Raw genomic sequence first — 17,180 nt, forward strand, 5'->3', positions numbered from 1 at the left:
AGAAGTTCAAGCCTAGAGCAAGCACATGTGATTTAAAAATGTTCAGTGTCTCTCACTGAGCAAGGAACCTCACATAGGGAAGTAGTAAAGGCCTGTTTACATTGAGACACCCATTGGAGACAATTTAAAAAAAAATAATCAGGGATATGTCTCTAAAGCTCAGCTGTTATTGAAAGATGGAAGGCCAAGAGATTCAGAAAAGGGTTTTTTTTGAGTGCTGTAACTCAAAGGAAAACTTCTGTATTTTACCTTCATTGATCAGAAATGATATGATTTCGATGTGTTTTATTTCTGTTTAGAAGACTTAGGAAAAAAATCAGACATGCAGAAAGGTCACAGAAGGCATCACAAGATGAAACTTGTTTGCAGTCTGTAGTTGAGGGAGGCTGAAGGAAAGACTTTTGAGTCTTTCTTCCTACAGTATTTCCAGCTAAATCATTTCACAGCCCCTCAAACTTCTCTAGCAATTTACCTTCATAGTCCTGGGACCTCTCCACGCATCCCCTCTTGCCCATGGGCCCAGAAGCCCATTCAAGCTTGGTCTTTGGCAATTTCCCTGGTTTTGAACTTTGGTTGGAGGAGCGCTTGTGTTGGGCTCAGCCTCAGCCTGACCTGTCACTTGGTTTTCTGGCTCCACCTGGGACTGGCCTCATTGCCCTGAGCTTTCCTGGTGCTGCAGGCTCTCAGTTGGACCTGGCTGTGCTCTCTGGGCCTGCCAGGATCTCCTTGCTCAGGCTCTGTGGGAAGGAGCCTGGGCAGTGAGGTGCCCACCCAGCCTGCTGGCTTTGGGTGCTCGGCTCCCAGTCCCTCAGGGAGCAGCTGGTCCTTCCTGGGCCCCAACATCCACCTGCTGGAACTTGCCCACTTGCTACAAACTTGAGCCCTGGCTCCTGGTAGCATTTCCTGGGGGCTGTCTCATGAAGAGGTAAAACCAATCGAAAATAAAAGTGGAAAAATTTGAATATTGCGATTCATGTAAGAGCAGGGGAGACACATAAAGATGCTTTCAAGTGGATGCTGTGAATTCATTTCTGCTGTAAGCAGCAACATTCCCAGCTGGTACTCTGCAATAACATCCCTTCCTTACTGGTGTCTGGGCATCTAATGCTTCATCCTGGACATTTTGAAGTGAAATATTCCCGTGGACTCAGATCATGGAATGTTCAGATGCTTATTATATTCACCTCTTTCACACCTTCTGAAACAGAATCATTGAACCTTTGAAGCCCAAAGAATGGCAAACGATGCCCACAAGAAAGGAATGCATCACGTGCCAACAGGAAGTCTTGATAGTGTTTTTAACATCAGGGATCTTGCTAATGCATGTGAGATGGGAGGAAAATTATCATATTACAGAAGAGGAAAGTGGGACAGGGAAATCACCTTGATGACTTCAGTGGGGTGAATAAGACCCTTGCAATCCCCAACAATGTGTTAGGTCAAATAATGCAGAAGAGAAGAGAAATAAATCATGCATATCCTTCATTAAAGGATTGATACCTGTGTAGCTTCAAGCAGGAAGTTCAGCTTTCAGGTGGTGTCTGTAACAGACACTACTATGAAAACAAAATGGGCTGCGTTGAAACCAGTGTGTCACTGGTGGCTGAATTTCCTGGCTCTGAGGTGTGGAGTGAAATGGTAATCCACCTCAAATCTTTTTCTTGTGATAGTTTATTTGTTTATAAAATATGTTGAAGGTGAAATATATTGCTTGAATCCTTTCCAAAGGATTAAAAGGCAGATCTGTCCCAGAAACAAAGGAAACAAGACACTATTTTTCTGAGTCACAGATTTACACTATTTCTTTTTAAAGGGTTAAAGTGTCTGAAACATTAAAGATAACATTATGTAAAGGTAAGATTATTATTATAAGATAATTTGTGTTGTTTCACACAAAACTTACAGAATCATCCAGAATAAAGTTGATGTTTCTTTCAAGGTCCATACTTCCAAGTATACTCCCAAGCCCTACTTTTGAAAGAAAGAAAACCCAGTATCACTTACATTGTCCAAGCTCTGTACTACTTGTGTTTGAGAATTGTGCCAATTCCTTACTTAATCCATGTAATCCATGGCAATCCTCTACTCCTGTTTTTTTTAAAAATGCATATATATGTATGGAAGTATTAAAATATTAATCATGAAGTTCTCAAGGCTGCTAACTTTTCTCCATACTGTGGATTTTTTCAGTTTCTTTTTCTGAACCTCTATAAATGATCCTGAAAGCCTCAGTAACTCAAGACTGACTGGGAGACAGGCACCTTCAGTCTGCATGGAGACATGTTATTGTGTTGAGGAGAAGTCAGGCACAAAGAAATAAAATTTCAGTCCTCAGCAGTAATTAATTTGCTCTGGCAGGACCTTTGAGAATGACAGTCTCATCTCTGATGAGGATTTGGCAAATCCTGGCTTAATCAACTATCCCAGATTCACAAACCTCTGTTCCAAAGCCAACAGCTGCACTGAAATCTCCTCAGCTCCAGATTAACACTTTAGGCATGTGGTTGTCTTTTCTCTGAATCTATCCATCTTCCAAATCATGCACATGCAATAAATATAATTTTCTTGGGTACTCCTTATAATTTTCTTTCACTACAGACTTGCCTAAAGCTGAAAATTCCTAATGAGTCCGTGCTTTCACAGGCACACTTGGAAAGTAAAATACTGAAATTCTCTTGATTAGTGCTTTCCCAGATACCCAACAACTTCAACTGTAATTAAAAATGTGAAAGTCGGGCCATTTATTTAATGGCACAGCTTTAAATATGAAAGGCCAGTCTGTTAACTTGCCTGTGGAAAGTTAGCATCACATTCCATAGCAGGTAACACTAGCTAGGAAATAGGTGTATCGCAAAGTGGTTTGGAATGCTTGGGTTGAGCCTCAGAGAAAATTCCTGCTGCTGGGCAGGATGATGCCCTGCTCTCTGGAGAGGGATCAGCACGGCCCTTTCAGTGCCACTGTCCTTGTGTGCGTGCCAGGGCTGCAGCGGTGACGCAGCGCGCAGGGCTCCCGGGACGGCACCGCGGTACCAGGACATTGCAACATGATGTGGGGAGGGTTTGATTGTCTTGCTGGAACTCATTACCAAGTTCCTGCCTCCAAGAACAGGAATGACATGAAAATGGCCTTTGGATGACCCAGCAATGAATCACTTTCAAATGGGTGATGGCTGGTTCACAGATTTGAGGATGAGACCCCGAAAAACAGCGAAGATGCAACGTACTGGCCTTTTGCAATTCCCCTGGGCAACAACTGTTCCCGTGCCTTCAGCCTGCTTGTTCTCCCTCTGTACCCTCGCAGTCACAGGCGGCACCACGCTCTAGCTGCAGTGCTCCAGCTGCGATGGAAGATGTGCACTGGAAGTCATCCCAGTAGGGTCTGAGTGCTTCCTGAGCAGCACTGAGAGCTTCACACCCTCACTGGCTGCTGCTGAGGCTCATGGATCCAGCGTGTTATCGGAGATATCCAGAGCTTCTTTCATTTACAGCCATTGCTGTTAGCAGGAACAGCAAACGTGACTGAACCTGTCATAAAATAAAGTGACCTGTATGTTAGTAAGGCCAGGTCTGTGATAAAAATAGCATTATGCCTTGGAATTCCATTGTGTTGTGGAATTAAATTAAATTAAGTATAATTAAATTAATTGTAAATGAATGGTGCCTTGTTTCATAAAGGCTGTAGAGCCATTGCCACTAATCCTTCAGATATTTTCTGCCAGCTAATACAGTGTCTCATGCTTCATGCAATGGGTCACAGTAAATAATTTTTCAGGCTGTGCTGTTACACTAATTGAGACACACAGTTTTGGGGAAGCTACTCAGATGTTTTTATTTCTTTTCCAGTCCTGGCCTCATATTCCCACCTTTGCAATGCAGCTTTTGCACCATTTCCTCAGTTATTTCACCACCAGTGCCCTAGAGTCAGATTGTCAAATGGACCCACTCAAAAAAAAAGAACGACCCTAAAAGCAAAATGACCAGCATTGAAATGAAAGAAACCTGTCTGTAATGATATTTCTGTCAGAAATCTCAGACCATCCTATTCCCAGGTCTCAAAGTCAGTCCCAGAAGTCCTCCACCTAAAATCCACTTTGACTGCATATTAAGGTGAAGCACTTTTCCTTTCTGGGTTAATCTGTTGAAAACACAGTAAAACAGCACAACAGCTGTAGATTGGGAACTGTCTTTGATTCAGAGAAGAAATAAAGACAGGCAAATAAAGGAGGACTCTGAGGAACTCACAATGGTGTAACATAACTTCCCTTAATGTTGTGCTCAAAGAATAAAATGTGATTTTTGGTATCTTCAGGAGGAAGGTGATTAGTTGTCTGAACTTCTGACACTTGACTTATGATTCTTACTGTCAAACATCACACAACTACACAAAAAATGTGTTTAGAAACCAAATTGCTTTGATCTTATGCCTTCTGCTCCAGACACATGCTTTTCATCTGGAATTGCTTTTGCTAAATGATTACCATGATGTTTGGCATTTCCTTTTGGAATGGGCTGTGAAAAGGATAGGACATGCAGTGGCTTATACGGAATTACAAGCATTACTTTCAGAGTGCTTGGGATGAGTTCAGACCATGACACACAACTTTGTAAACAGGGATCACAAAACACCCAATCCAGAAAGTACATGATGAAAAATTCTGCTGTGACAGAAAGCTTTGGACAGGATCTGACTGTCCATCATGGCAAGATTGCTTGCACTGGAGCAACAAAGAATACAGCAGCTTTTTCATTCTGAGTATTTCAGGGCTTTGAAGGTCGATAAATGGAGCCTACCTTGAAAGTAGACATGAAAAATGAAAAATTTCGATGAGGTTGCACAAACACATTCCAGAACTCGTTTTCTGCTTCCTGTCCAATTCTGTACCTTAAAACGGAAGCTTTATTACTTGAAGTTTACAATAAGAAAGGCTGCAAGTTCAAGAGTGATGCCCTTTCCCATATTTCTATAATGTACTTCAGGAACTTGTGTGAAAGGTGAACAGTGACGTTCAAGCCAACAAGTGAACATCCTGCACATCTTGCAACATTAGATGGAAGGAAATTGTTTTCAAGCTGCAGTTTAGTAACAGTTCCTCGAGCAAAACCACTGCCACATCGCTCTTACTAAAGTGCGAATCAAATCCTTATGTACTAATCATTGCGCACCGCCACTGCTACAGAGCTGGAAATTGCTGTTTAAGACACAATTGTCTGAAAACTGTTTGTGTCCCAGCTCCTACAGAACTTCCTAGGCCTGCTTTGCTCATGCAGACGTTTGTCACTCGTCATGCTCCGTGTGCAGCCAGCACCAAAGGTGCACTCACCACAAGAGTAACAACAAAGCTCCTGTGCAGCAGGATGAGAGTTGGAGCCTCTGTGTCAATGAGCTGTGAGAGCCTTACTGGATTTGGTGGAACAGAACTTGGCCAAATGCCTCAAGTAGAACAGTAAAACTAGGATACGTCGGGAAAATTTTTTCAGGAGAGAGTCTTTAAAACCTCATATAAGCCAAAAAGTACATGAAGCATGAAGTCTAACCGAGAAGAAATGCTCCTAGGTGTCTTGCATTTCATATTTGCTCTCTGACAGTCTATGAGACACTCTTCTGGAGGACATCTTACTAGCCAAGGAGTTTCTGTCTTCTAAAGCTGCCAAAACCCTGGGGATTTTGCAGGAGAGATAGAAATGTCCTCTAAACAATATGTGAAGAATAGGTGTGATCGACGGGACGAGGCTTATGAAAGGCTGCCAGCTGGCGTGCAGTCACACATGCCACTTGAGAAATTAAAATGATAAAACAGTAGCTGGAATCAAAGCTCATAATGACTCTTAGCAGTTTCCAAGCTCTCCTGTGTTCATTACACTTTAGAGGAATGGGGAAGGGATATGTTTTTCTGTGGGTGATTAAACATTTGGCTCCATGCCCTGTGCTCATAATGGATGGTTTCCTGATTAACTGTACTGGCACTGGATACCTCAACTGGTCGGACCTAACAAACAGGTATTGTCAGACCTTCGGGAAAAAGGCGCTGGGGAAAATCAAAACTCCCTGCAAACCTACAAACCTGTAGGTTTGTATCTGTGATCTGCATTAAATATTCAGATGTTTGAGTTTGGGATCGATCACTGGTGTTCTGTGTCATGCAGCAATGGGGCTGTTTATGCTAAATAAAAGTGGCTCAGTTACTGGGTTCTAATCACATTACTTCCTATAACAGGAAATTAACTCTAAAGTAGGAGAAACGGTGATAAACAAGGGCAATTTCCACATTTCATTAAATCCAAATGACAAACACTTTTCCGCCTATGAAGAGGAGAATATACCTTTAATTCAAAGAGAATCCAAGCCCAGACACAGCAAATGCTGAGCCCTAATACTGAAGAGAGGGTAGGGTGGGAATGGCATAAGGAGAGTAGAATTTTCAAAATTCAGAACACACCTGAGGAATTGCTAAAGGTACAAACACACTTGCAGTTCTAACTGTGACTGATCTCTGTTGATGGTGGTTTGGTAAACATCAGGCCCAGAGACAGAAGTCAGTCATACAGAGATAGGATCTAGCTCTGGTGAAGAAGATTGATCTGGGTCGGAAGTAATTACAAATCACTACTTTAAACTGTCGAGTCACTTTCTTTTGAAGAGTTAAAGATTACCTTCATCCTTTTCTCCCAAAGCACCAGGGTGAATTGCAAATGCACTAGGAAGTTGGTGAGCAGAGGAGATATGATTCAGTGTATAAATACCAAGATAGTCAGGCAGAGATTTACACTGCTGAACAATGAGACTTTAAGTTTCAAGTTCACAAAATCTGAGCTACTTTATACACATATAATGTTGCTTTCCAAAAGTTCTGTAATTCTACAAGCAATCTACAGAGGCTTAGAAGAGTATGAATTCTGTCTTTGTACCACTGGACCTTTAAAAATCTAGAGAGCTACCTGTGAGTGCTTGGAAAAAATCCAAGGTGCAAGTTCCCAAACTCTCCCTGTCACACAAGCATTCCTACACATAGCTGTGAGGGATGGGAGAAGGCAAACAGGTCATGCCTGAAGCATTTGTTTGACCTGCTGCTAACTCATGATTAGTGTTACAAAATTCACTGGAGTTAAAGGAAGTTCTTTAAGGCAGGAATTGCCAACAAATCAATATAATGTAAATTATTCCCTGGGGTTTTCCATTTCATATAGGGATGAAACAACAGAAAATGAAGGAAAGAAGAGGAATATCCAGTGATAAGAAAAATCAGTTTGATTTCCCTGAAAATCACCTTTCAACACAGTGTTCCCAAGCAGGGAAAGCAGATGTTGGAATTTGAGGCCAATGCACCTTCTTTGTCTCCTCATAGCTCTTGTGCTTTGCACCATCTCAGTGCCTCTGAGTTCAGGACCTTGTTCTCTTCAGATCTACATCCAATGCTGGAAGTGACTCCATTGATTTTAATTTATTCCTGATTTACACCACTAAGGGGGTGCTTAGAATTGCAATGCCCATAGCTTAGCCTTGTTAATTCTGCTTTGCTTAAATCCTTGAACATACTATATCTTTGGGAAAGGTGTCATTATTTTATCCTCTTCTCCCAAGCAGGGTGAGAGACACCCTAGAACACAGGCTCCTAGTTTTGGGCCAGCTGAGGGGATGGATATAGCAAGGGAGGGAGCATAAGAAAGTGCTACTCCCAAGTATCTTCTCTGGTCCTTTCCTTATTCTCAACTACCCTTTCTGCTCAGCCCTGGAAGTCTTGGCTTTGTCACACAGAATAAAATATTTTTCTGAGTAACTCTTTTGTTCATGCATTGTAATGGGTTTCCAGTTACATATGATGATTAATTTAAAAAGGTATCTATCTAATAGGAAGGACAATACATGCTGATACCAGCTGCAATACTGGAAAGTCCCTGAGTAATCCTACTGCAATTAGTTTTCTTCTTAAAAATGCAACTAATATAATTAAACTGGTCTCTTTTGTTCTTTGCAAAGGTCGCTGCACGCTGAGTAGCCTGAACGCTCTTACAATGTTTCAGTCAGCATCCTGTCCATTTCTCTTTTTCGTTTCTTTTTTTTTCTTTCCTTTTTTCCCCCCCCCCCAGTACTACTTCCCTTTCTGGAGATGATTTCATTTCCTATGCAATTACTACATACATGGGGAAAACCCAGGAATACACAAAGACAAATATTTTCCATCAAACTTGATCAGTAAACGGCTTTTGTTGTATTGTGGATCTGCCAAATGTCACAGAAAGGAAGGACTGCAATTCTGGAGTCCTTTAAAAAAGTGTGAACCAAGTCCTGAGTTAACCAGAAATATTCTGCTGGATGCTCAGGGACTGCTGCAACAAAGCTCAGCATCACCACTACTGAATTTTAGATGTACAGCTGCAAGCATGGAGTATTAAATGCACAGCACTAGGACCCAGGAAAGCCAGCAGGATGAACACTGGGAAATCAAGCTGGCTAACAGAAAATTCAGGAGAGAGAGAAAGAAGTGCTAACAACAGGTTTAGGTGTGCAATTTGTAATTGTGTATTCCTGGAGCAGCTGCTTGTGCCATGTGCTCTTGAGACAGAGCTCCAAAACACTTCTCCTGCCTCTGAACCAGAGCTCTCACCAGCAGGGCAGGTGGGATAAAATCATTCACCAGCAGAAATGTGGCAACTATGCTTCTCTGCAGCAAGGATCACGGGCTGCATGCAAAATACAGGAACAGGGATCATCATCTCCTGCTCTGTGAGGAAGTAGTGCTGTGCCACAGCAGAGATCTGCCTCTCATCCTTGTTCGCAGAAGACTGTGCAATTTTATGACTAATTATTACTCCTTTCTTAAACCATTCGCCCAGTGACCTTTGTAACATCTGCCCAGTGCAGGTCTGATTTGGCAAAGACCCTCCACTCCACACCCAGAACTTCTAAAAATGAGCAAATGCTATTTCCATTTTTTTTTTTAATGAGGGTAAATATCAAAGCAGTTTCAGGAAGAGGGGAAGGAGGCAGCCACACAAATTTCAGTGAACCTCTCCTGAGATGGAGGGGGCTCAGCAAAACAAATTAGGCTTGCAGAATTGCACATTAACTAAACAAAAGAGAATCCATCTTTTTGGACAGGGCTAATCAGAAGCTCATCAGAAGACAAATACTAAAAGTGAATCTCATGGTTACATTTCTAATTTCAGCCCTTTATTTTATATTTTTCATGTAAACGTCATTCAGTGTGAAAGATGGCAAACAAAATCTTGGGGAGTTTGTTGATATCTAATTAAGGAATAGTAGGGGGTAAAGACAGAGTTATGGCATCTGAAACTATAATTAATTCTCTGCTTGGCCCTCTCAAATCAGCCAACTTGCCTCAGGAAAGGTTCACAGTAGAGACCATCTCTCCACCAAAACACAGAGGACGCTAGAGACCCCAACTGCCAGGAAAAATAACACCAAGGAGTTGAGGTATTGCAGATCAAAAATACGAAGACATTTTGCATACAGGGTCATAGAAGTGTAAGAAATCAAGAGGAAGAATTTGCCTAAAGGAAATCTAAAGTGATACAGGACTATCCTTCCCTGTCAAACCTATTGCTCTTTCAAAAAACCCCAGCGGGTCACATGGACTGACTCAGCTTCTCAGCAATTTTTAAATCATCTTTTACATGTTTGGATGTAAGATTCCAGGCATGAGGTGGGATTACTAAAGATAGCAGTGAACAATCATCGAGAGAAATGAGGACAAGGCACTGCAAGGAGCCCCCAGGGGAGAGAAATTCCTCACTGTTCATGTGAGCATAAGGAAATGTAAATTTCCTGGGCACTCAAGTCAGAGAAGGGCAGAAGCACACAGAAAATTACCTGAGAAACGAGTGTTTCCACTTGGGTGCCTCAACCTCTCTCCCGCCCTTTTTTTCCTAGAGTATAGCTGATGTGGAAGCCTTGATTAGTGGAATTACTGAATCTTGGACAGGGACTGCTGGACCACACACCAGTGTCAAATGCGAGAGCAGGACAGCCTGTGTTCCTGTCTGTCACATACTGCTGATAAGCATCAATACTCAGAAATCTTATCACTTGCTAGTGTTAAATGCCTTGGCACTCTCATGCCAGTAAAACTGAAGCTTCTCAATAACTGTATTTATGACCCTTATGACAAAAGAAGTGTTTATACAGCTGAAGGATACCAGATGCTGTTTATGACACTCATAGTTAAGGCTTAGCAATGGCTCTCTTCACTCAGTGTGTGTGAGCTAGAATTCCAGCAGCTCTTAATTCACCTGCCTCATGTCTCCAAAACAAGGTCCTTTTAAATAAATTGGAACAAAGCTGCTCTCTTTGGCCCAGGTCACACAGTTAGAATTAAACATGTGACCCTTTCATTCAGAGTTCACCTCTTCTGACTTCCCTCTGTAATCACAGGAGAGATTTTATCTTTGGCGACTCTGAGTTTTTTTGCAGGCCACTCCTGAGCACTCTGCTCCCTACATCCTAAATTACAAGTCAAAGTGCAGCCTCCAGAACACTACTCAGTTGTTCCCACTGCTCCATATCAAGATTTGTTATGCTGTAATCATTGCGTTGTCTCTGATAAATGTAAAACATCTAAGCCCTTTTTTTATATTTGAGTAGAAACACACAGAGCCACAAACATCTGGTCTGTCTGGACCAAGAAAGCAGAAATTACATTTCCCTAAAACTGAACAGGCAGAAGATTTTGCACAAAGAACACAAGGGATAAAAGATTAATTGCATATAGAGCACAGAAAGAATAACTTTTTCTTTGAAATACTGAATATCATTAGTAACATTAAAGAGGAATAACAGTTTCCTGGATTTATTTGGAAAAAGAAATCCACACTTCTTAGGCAATGCAATTCATCCTTCCATTTTCTCCTTGTATGCAGGCCAGAAGACTTTTCCATTGATGCTGTAGCTTGCATTTCTGTAAACAGCGTGCTGTGCATGGAAATAGTGTATGAGGGGAAAATCAAAAATCCAGAGTTAGGAGCAAAAACCCAGCCTGTCCTGCTGTCAGGCAACAGAACAGCGCTTTGTAAAAAGAGACTCATCTGGAGACATGATGAAGGCCTACAGAATTATGAAGCCAGTGGAAATCAGGGTTAAGGATCAATGTCTACTTGTTATCCTGTAAAAGAATCAGGAGGCAGCAAGTGAAACCAGAATCAGACTACTAGGGAAAAGTCTCAAAGACACTTGATCTTTTCTTACACACTCCTAGACACCTGCTGATTGCCATGGTTGAAGAGAACAATCCCTAGGCAGACCTCAGGTCTGACGAGCAAGGGCTCTAATTAGGGATTTATCTGTTTATCTGTTAGCTAATCCAGCTGTATTTGCTGCAAGCTGTAAAGTGATAGGAAAACCAGATGCTTAATTCCATAGCTTCTGGAATAGCTACTGTTCAGTATTAGCTAAGGCTATTTAGATCATATGCTCTAAGGCTATTTATAAACTACAGACAGTGATAGATATGGTTATGGTAAGTGGAATTCAGTCTGGCATATGTAAATCTCTGAGACCTTCATGGTCAGTCAGAGAAAAATAACCTCCATTCATTCATATCTGACCCTGTCCTTTGTTTCTTTGACTTCCCCATTACCTGGCAGAGGAACAGTAATGGCAGTCCTTAATGTTTAACCCAAATAAGGCCAACTTATATTATAGTATTTGCCTCTGCTGCTAAATCAATGGCTGAACACCTCTGACTTTGTCTGAATAATCCTTTTTTGTGATTCCATATTCAGTTTTCTTTATTTTCATCATAATCGGAAGAAATCTTCTCTTTACAGGGTCAAATTTAAATTTGCACAAGTGCCTCATGTTATTTCAGAAGCAGAGTGCTACAGCAGCTTTTAGAATTTTCCTTTTCCCAAATTCAAAGCAGCAAATAACTTAGAAGTTTTTGCTTTAGAAGAAGCAGTCATCCTCAAGAAACAAAATCCACCTTAGCTCAGGCAAAGCAACTCATCAGATCATATTTACATATTCTGTGTGTTCTCAATGGTACTACAGAGTCTCAGTGGTACTATTGCTTATTTCAGTGCAGCTGGATTTGAATTCACCAAAAGAATACTGGAAATATTCCTGATGAAGTTATCTCAGCATATAAAAAAGGGTTTTTTTTAATGTACATGAGTATAAGGACAAGGAGAGCTAGTATCTTTAAATTTTAGAATTATTGGCTCCTACTTCTATCATGTCTTAAAATGGAAAAAAATAAAATTTAATTCCAAAGACACAGAGATGAAAAATCACAGAGCAAATGCTTCTGACCTGTGGTGGAAAGTCACAAGGAGGACACCAGTACAGATTAATATTATCCCAAGAAATTACAAACTCTCTTCAGACTCAACACACCTCAGTACATGGCAACTCTACATGTCTTTATTTCATAAAGTGCTTGCTACTGATGAGAAGCAATTCTGTGGTCATGAAGGGAAAGGGGCTTACCCACTCACCTGTGACTCAGTGCCCAGCAGCATCTCGCAGGTTCGGAGTTTCCGTTGGTTTCCATGAGTGTGACCTCCCCGTGATGCCGGAGTGCCCCGGCTGGCCCAGGCAGGATATAAACACGGCCGGCCCCAGAGCACAGGCACTTCTACCCCGGCATCTGCCAGAGCTCACTCCACCACACAGCCAGGCCCAGGCCACACGAGGAAGACAAGCTCTTGCATCATGATTGCCAAGACTGTGGCTGCTGTCCTGCTCCTGCTCCTGATCTCAGCGCTTGGAACACGAGGTAAAGAAACCCTTCCTAAATCTCTCCTGTCTAATGGCCAGAGCAAACCCTGATGGGGACACTCTGTGCTCTTACCAGTGCACCAAAGGACTCTCCTAATGCTGTTAGCAAGAAACCCCATGTTGTATTTCCTGGGAAGATAGTGAAATGCTTCATCTTTTTTTGTTTTCCAGCTGAGGCAGTGCCACGCTCGGCCATTGAACTCCGGTGCCAGTGCATAAGCACCCATTCCAAGTTCATCCATCCCAAGTTCATCCAAAACGTGAACCTCACCCCCAGCGGACCTCACTGCAAGAATGTTGAAGTCATGTAAGTGTACATTGCAAAAGCTTCCTGATTACTTAACAAGAAGGAAGCAGATTTTGCTTTTTTTTTTTTATTTTTTTTTGTGATAGCTGGCAGAAGCAGCTGCTCAGAAAGCAGAACAGCAACATTCCCTGCTCCTGCAGGCGATGTGCTACGTGTTGTGAACTGTGTGCTGTTTTGCCAATCTCTACTTGCTAAACACGTGCAATATTTTGACCTAAATTCGCAGTCATCAGGCAGCAAATAACTTTCTAAAATACTGAAATCTAGTGGCTTGTGAAAATGCATGGAACAATGCTGAGCAAGAGATCAAAACATAATTTTTAAGGGCTAGGTCAAAAAAATTATCACACTTCTACTCAAGTCAATGGAAAAAACTACCATTAGCATATGACTCATTCCAGTTGCATTCCAGAATTTTACTGTAAGTAACCAAATTCCCATGAACTGGGAAGTACAATTTCTGAATTGAGATGGAAAGATTTAACTCTTCAGTGAAAGACCAACTCAAATACACAGCCAGTCGGGGAAAAAAAGCAGTTTTGAAAAGTGGGAGAGTCCTGCAGGTGGTTTAATGCATCAAACAAACAGATATGAGGAGATACTTTTTCACTACAATGAAAAAGATCCTTTTATATTAGGCTACACTCTCAGTTCATACAGCTTAAAGTGGAACACATCAGTGCATGCCTAGAATGATGTTATGAGAGAAAGGTGGCATTGCCTTGGATTTCACTAAATTGCCCTTTTCCCTTCTTTTCTTCCCTGTTGCAGAGCTACCCTGAGAGATGGCAGAGAAGTGTGCCTGGAGCCCACTGCTCCCTGGGTGAAGCTGATCATCAAGACAATTCTGGACAAGTGAGTCATTTCTCCTCAATAAGCACAGCTTATTGAAAACCGGTATTTTAATTGAACTACCAAACAGGACAGACAGAAGTGCTCCAAAATTCTGTCTCCTCAGGCAGTTATTACCTTTTGTGTTCACTAATTGTGACAAATGCTGTGATTGCTTTGAGCCTTAATTACAGCATTAGTTATTGAAGCCTTCCTGTGCCACACATGTCTGGCAAGGTTACCTTCTGCACAAGCATTTGGAAAACCTGCAGCACAACTGCTCAGAAAAACCAAGCATTAACTGGTTTTCTCATGCTTGCAATGGTAGAAAGCAGCAATCAGTTTTTTTAAACTAATGGCATATAGATAAGTGAGGGGAAAATCAGGCTTCAATTGTCAAGTGAAGCATCAAATTATGGAAATTCACTGCTATTGAATCCTTTTGGGAATGTTATGATGTGCCAGTGTCCCTTGGGTTCTGTCACAGCTTTTCAGGGGCTTGGGCACAGAAGCACGAAGTGGTGGGTTTCAGCTGACACCAGCAAGCCTTACCTGTTGTATGGCTGATTTTTAATAGCTTCCTTTTCCATCTTCTTTCTTTCCAGGGCCAACAGCAAATCTGAGACAGTGTCCTAAAACAAAGAAGAAAAATGTCCTAACTCCTCCAGCGAGGCAAAAATAAGGAAGACACTCACCCGGCTTCTGACAGCTCACCTCCTCCTGCCTCCCACATTCACAACGTCACAGCGTTCAGAATATGTATTCCCCAGTTTGTAGTTAGTTGATAAGAGTGCTTTTAGTCTTTTAAATAGGTCTCATTATGTAGGAAAGAAACCACGGCCAAGTCAACAAGAAGGCAGAAAAAGTGGCTTGTGAAGGAATATGGAGATGATTCTGGAATAATTTTTGTTAAACACAGCTGGAAGAGTGCAGTGTGTGCCCAGCAGAACTTTTGCTAAATGACTCCTTCCCTTTTTTGCTAACAGTTTAGGAAAAGACCAGCAACAGCCTCCCCTGCAAAGCATGGAGAACTAACTTCAACTGTAGCTGGATCACTGCCACTCACAGTTGCAACTGGCTGAAGAGGGGAGCTCCCAGAATTAACATGTCAAAATTCAGATACATCAGGTTCTGTGTCATCATTTTCCAGATATTATTTATTGTGAATGTAGTGTTGTGAAGGTATAAGCATATATTTTAATGCCATCTTTTGGCTAGAAAAAAGAACTTTACTTATTTATAAAATATTTATTTATTTATTTATTTATCTATTTATTTATTTATTGAAGATTTTTATGTTTACATACATAATAAATGCTCATTGAAATTGTTTTCACTTCAATATTGTTAGTTATTCATTTTTTTGTTGGAACAGCAAACTGAAAAATAGAAGAAGCATTTTCTTTCAGTTTGTATCACATAATGGGTTCCCAGAAGGGCAACGTGGGGATCTGAGTTGTGTGGGACAGCAAATTAAAACAGCAAATTGTTGCCTCTGTAAAGTGTAGATAATTCAGAATCAGAGGAATTATGGAAGTTATCTACTTTCTTCCTCTTTTCTTGTCTCAGACTCAGTGTTTTCAGAAGTCTGGATGATAAAACTCCCAGCTAGTAATGAACAAATACTGGTTAGTCACAGAAATTGCAAGGCCATAGCAATGCGGTGCTCTGACAGCAGCAACGAACAAGGGTTTGGTTAACTTAAATAAACAGGGAAATCTGATAAACATTAAGGAAGTCACAGAGCATCCTCCCTAATTCCAGTCAGGAGGGAGGACCACACCAGAAGAGGAGGAAATCCTAAGAAAGAGAGCTCCATTTATATGGCCTCACATCTACCTGTAGCACAGCAATTTACAGAGGAATGTTGAAATTTGAGCAGCGAACACTTGACAAGTGGGCAAGTCGAGCAAATATTTTGATATTTGTTTAGGTTTGGCCTTTTCCAACAAGGAGCCACTCCATGGTCTGCACAATCAGTTCATGTTTGCTCATGGTGCAAGACATAAGGGGTGTTTTGGCAGTGTTTAAGCAAGTTCTTGTGCAAGAGGATAACTATTCTGACCACACTTTGCTCCCTGCCCCACCGCACAGCCTGCCAGACCTCATATGGGAAGGAGACAAAGTTTCTCAAGGAGACAGGTTTTGTTCAGACTTGTCTTACAAGTATAAGCCTTCCTGCTTCCCGAGGGATTTTTATAAGCTACCTTCTTTCAGAGATGCAATTTGGAGGTGAGGATGTTGCAAGTTTCAGCCAAGAGTGGGGAGAGGTTGGGAAGGACCACTCTATCTGCACAGCCATAAAAGTAAGGGTGTATCCCAAAGGACTGGCATCAGTCCTTTACATTTAGTGTAATACAGATACACGTAACCTTTGCCACCAGCAGAATCCCAGTCAAGTTATTGGGAGCTGAACCATGGCCACCAAAGCGCTTTTCCCATCAGTTTTTGTGTCCAAAATGGCCCAAAGCAGATGCACTTGTAGGACCCCGGGCAGGGCATCTGCACCGTCCTCTCTGTAGGCTCTTTGGTTAGATGTGATTCCAAGGGTAGAAATGATAACATATCACATCTCTGTTCTGTGTGCAGCCACAAAACACCTTCCTTAGAAATACAACAACCATCCTCATGCTTCCAGAAATGTGTTTCAGTGCTCTTGGAGACTGCTAGAAGTGCTGTGGCTCTTCCAACTTGGTGTCTACCTTCACCAGACTTCTTCCTTGTCTAAAAGTGGCTTATGACGTGTTTATCTACTGCCTTTAACACCTGTGATTATTCTAAATGCATGAGGTTAGAAAGAAAAACAAGCAACTTCTTAAGGGCTTATTTTAACCATGTATCATTACAGCCCTTACTGCCAGATACTTTCTCCTTTCATATTCTGAACAGATGAAAGTTTCAGAGGAGCTTAAAGTGACTTTGGTGGCAATGCCACTCAGTCCTTTTAAGCTCATCGTTTCCTGCTTAATGACTAGAGAGACTTTTCAGTACAGAATAAAGCATCTAAATCCCTTTAGTCAAATTGAAAAAGACTAAATCCTTTCAAGAACAAGAGAAACTAGTTGTGTCTTGTCTTTGTAAGACACTGACTAAATAACTTTGTCGGATTCATATCAAAATAAAGTGTGTAAGATTGGGACAAAGAATTCTTGTCATTATGCTGGGTAAATGTTTTTGCACGAGACGCTTAAGCATGATGCGAAGAGCTGAACAAAAAAATCTATATTCACAGAGTGGGGAGAAAGTCCCTTTTTGGCTCAGAGGGATGTCTGGCAATGCTGTATGGATTTCCAAATGCAAGCTTAGCAT

The 17,180-nt window shown here is 41.6% G+C and overlaps 1 protein-coding gene and 1 long non-coding RNA gene across 3 annotated transcripts; one reads left to right on the forward strand and one right to left on the reverse strand.

The window, feature by feature from the left end:
* Positions 1–1,454: 1,454 nt before the first annotated feature.
* LOC117244235 lies at positions 1,455–14,677 on the reverse strand. Its single transcript, XR_004496912.1, has 3 exons — positions 14,586–14,677; positions 14,424–14,503; positions 1,455–3,525 (listed from the first exon to the last, which is right to left on the reverse strand). It is a non-coding gene; the product is annotated as an uncharacterized LOC117244235 (long non-coding RNA).
* On the forward strand, positions 10,436–15,145 carry LOC107203242 (interleukin-8-like). 2 transcript variants are annotated; one of them, XM_015625039.3, is made up of 4 exons: positions 10,436–12,731; positions 12,905–13,040; positions 13,812–13,895; positions 14,477–15,145. In XM_015625039.3, the coding sequence occupies exons 1-4, from the start codon at positions 12,668–12,670 to the stop codon at positions 14,505–14,507; spliced, it is 315 nt and encodes a 104-aa protein (XP_015480525.2). In that variant the 5' UTR covers positions 10,436–12,667; the 3' UTR covers positions 14,508–15,145. The 2 variants fall into 2 exon arrangements, with proteins under 2 accessions (XP_015480525.2, XP_018861965.1); XM_019006420.2 differs by having other exon boundaries at positions 10,436–13,040.
* The last annotated feature ends 2,035 nt before the right edge of the window (positions 15,146–17,180 follow it).

The sequence above is a fragment of the Parus major genome, chromosome 4 (assembly GCF_001522545.3).
Source record: "Parus major isolate Abel chromosome 4, Parus_major1.1, whole genome shotgun sequence".
In the NCBI taxonomy this organism is placed as follows: domain Eukaryota; kingdom Metazoa; phylum Chordata; class Aves; order Passeriformes; family Paridae; genus Parus; species Parus major.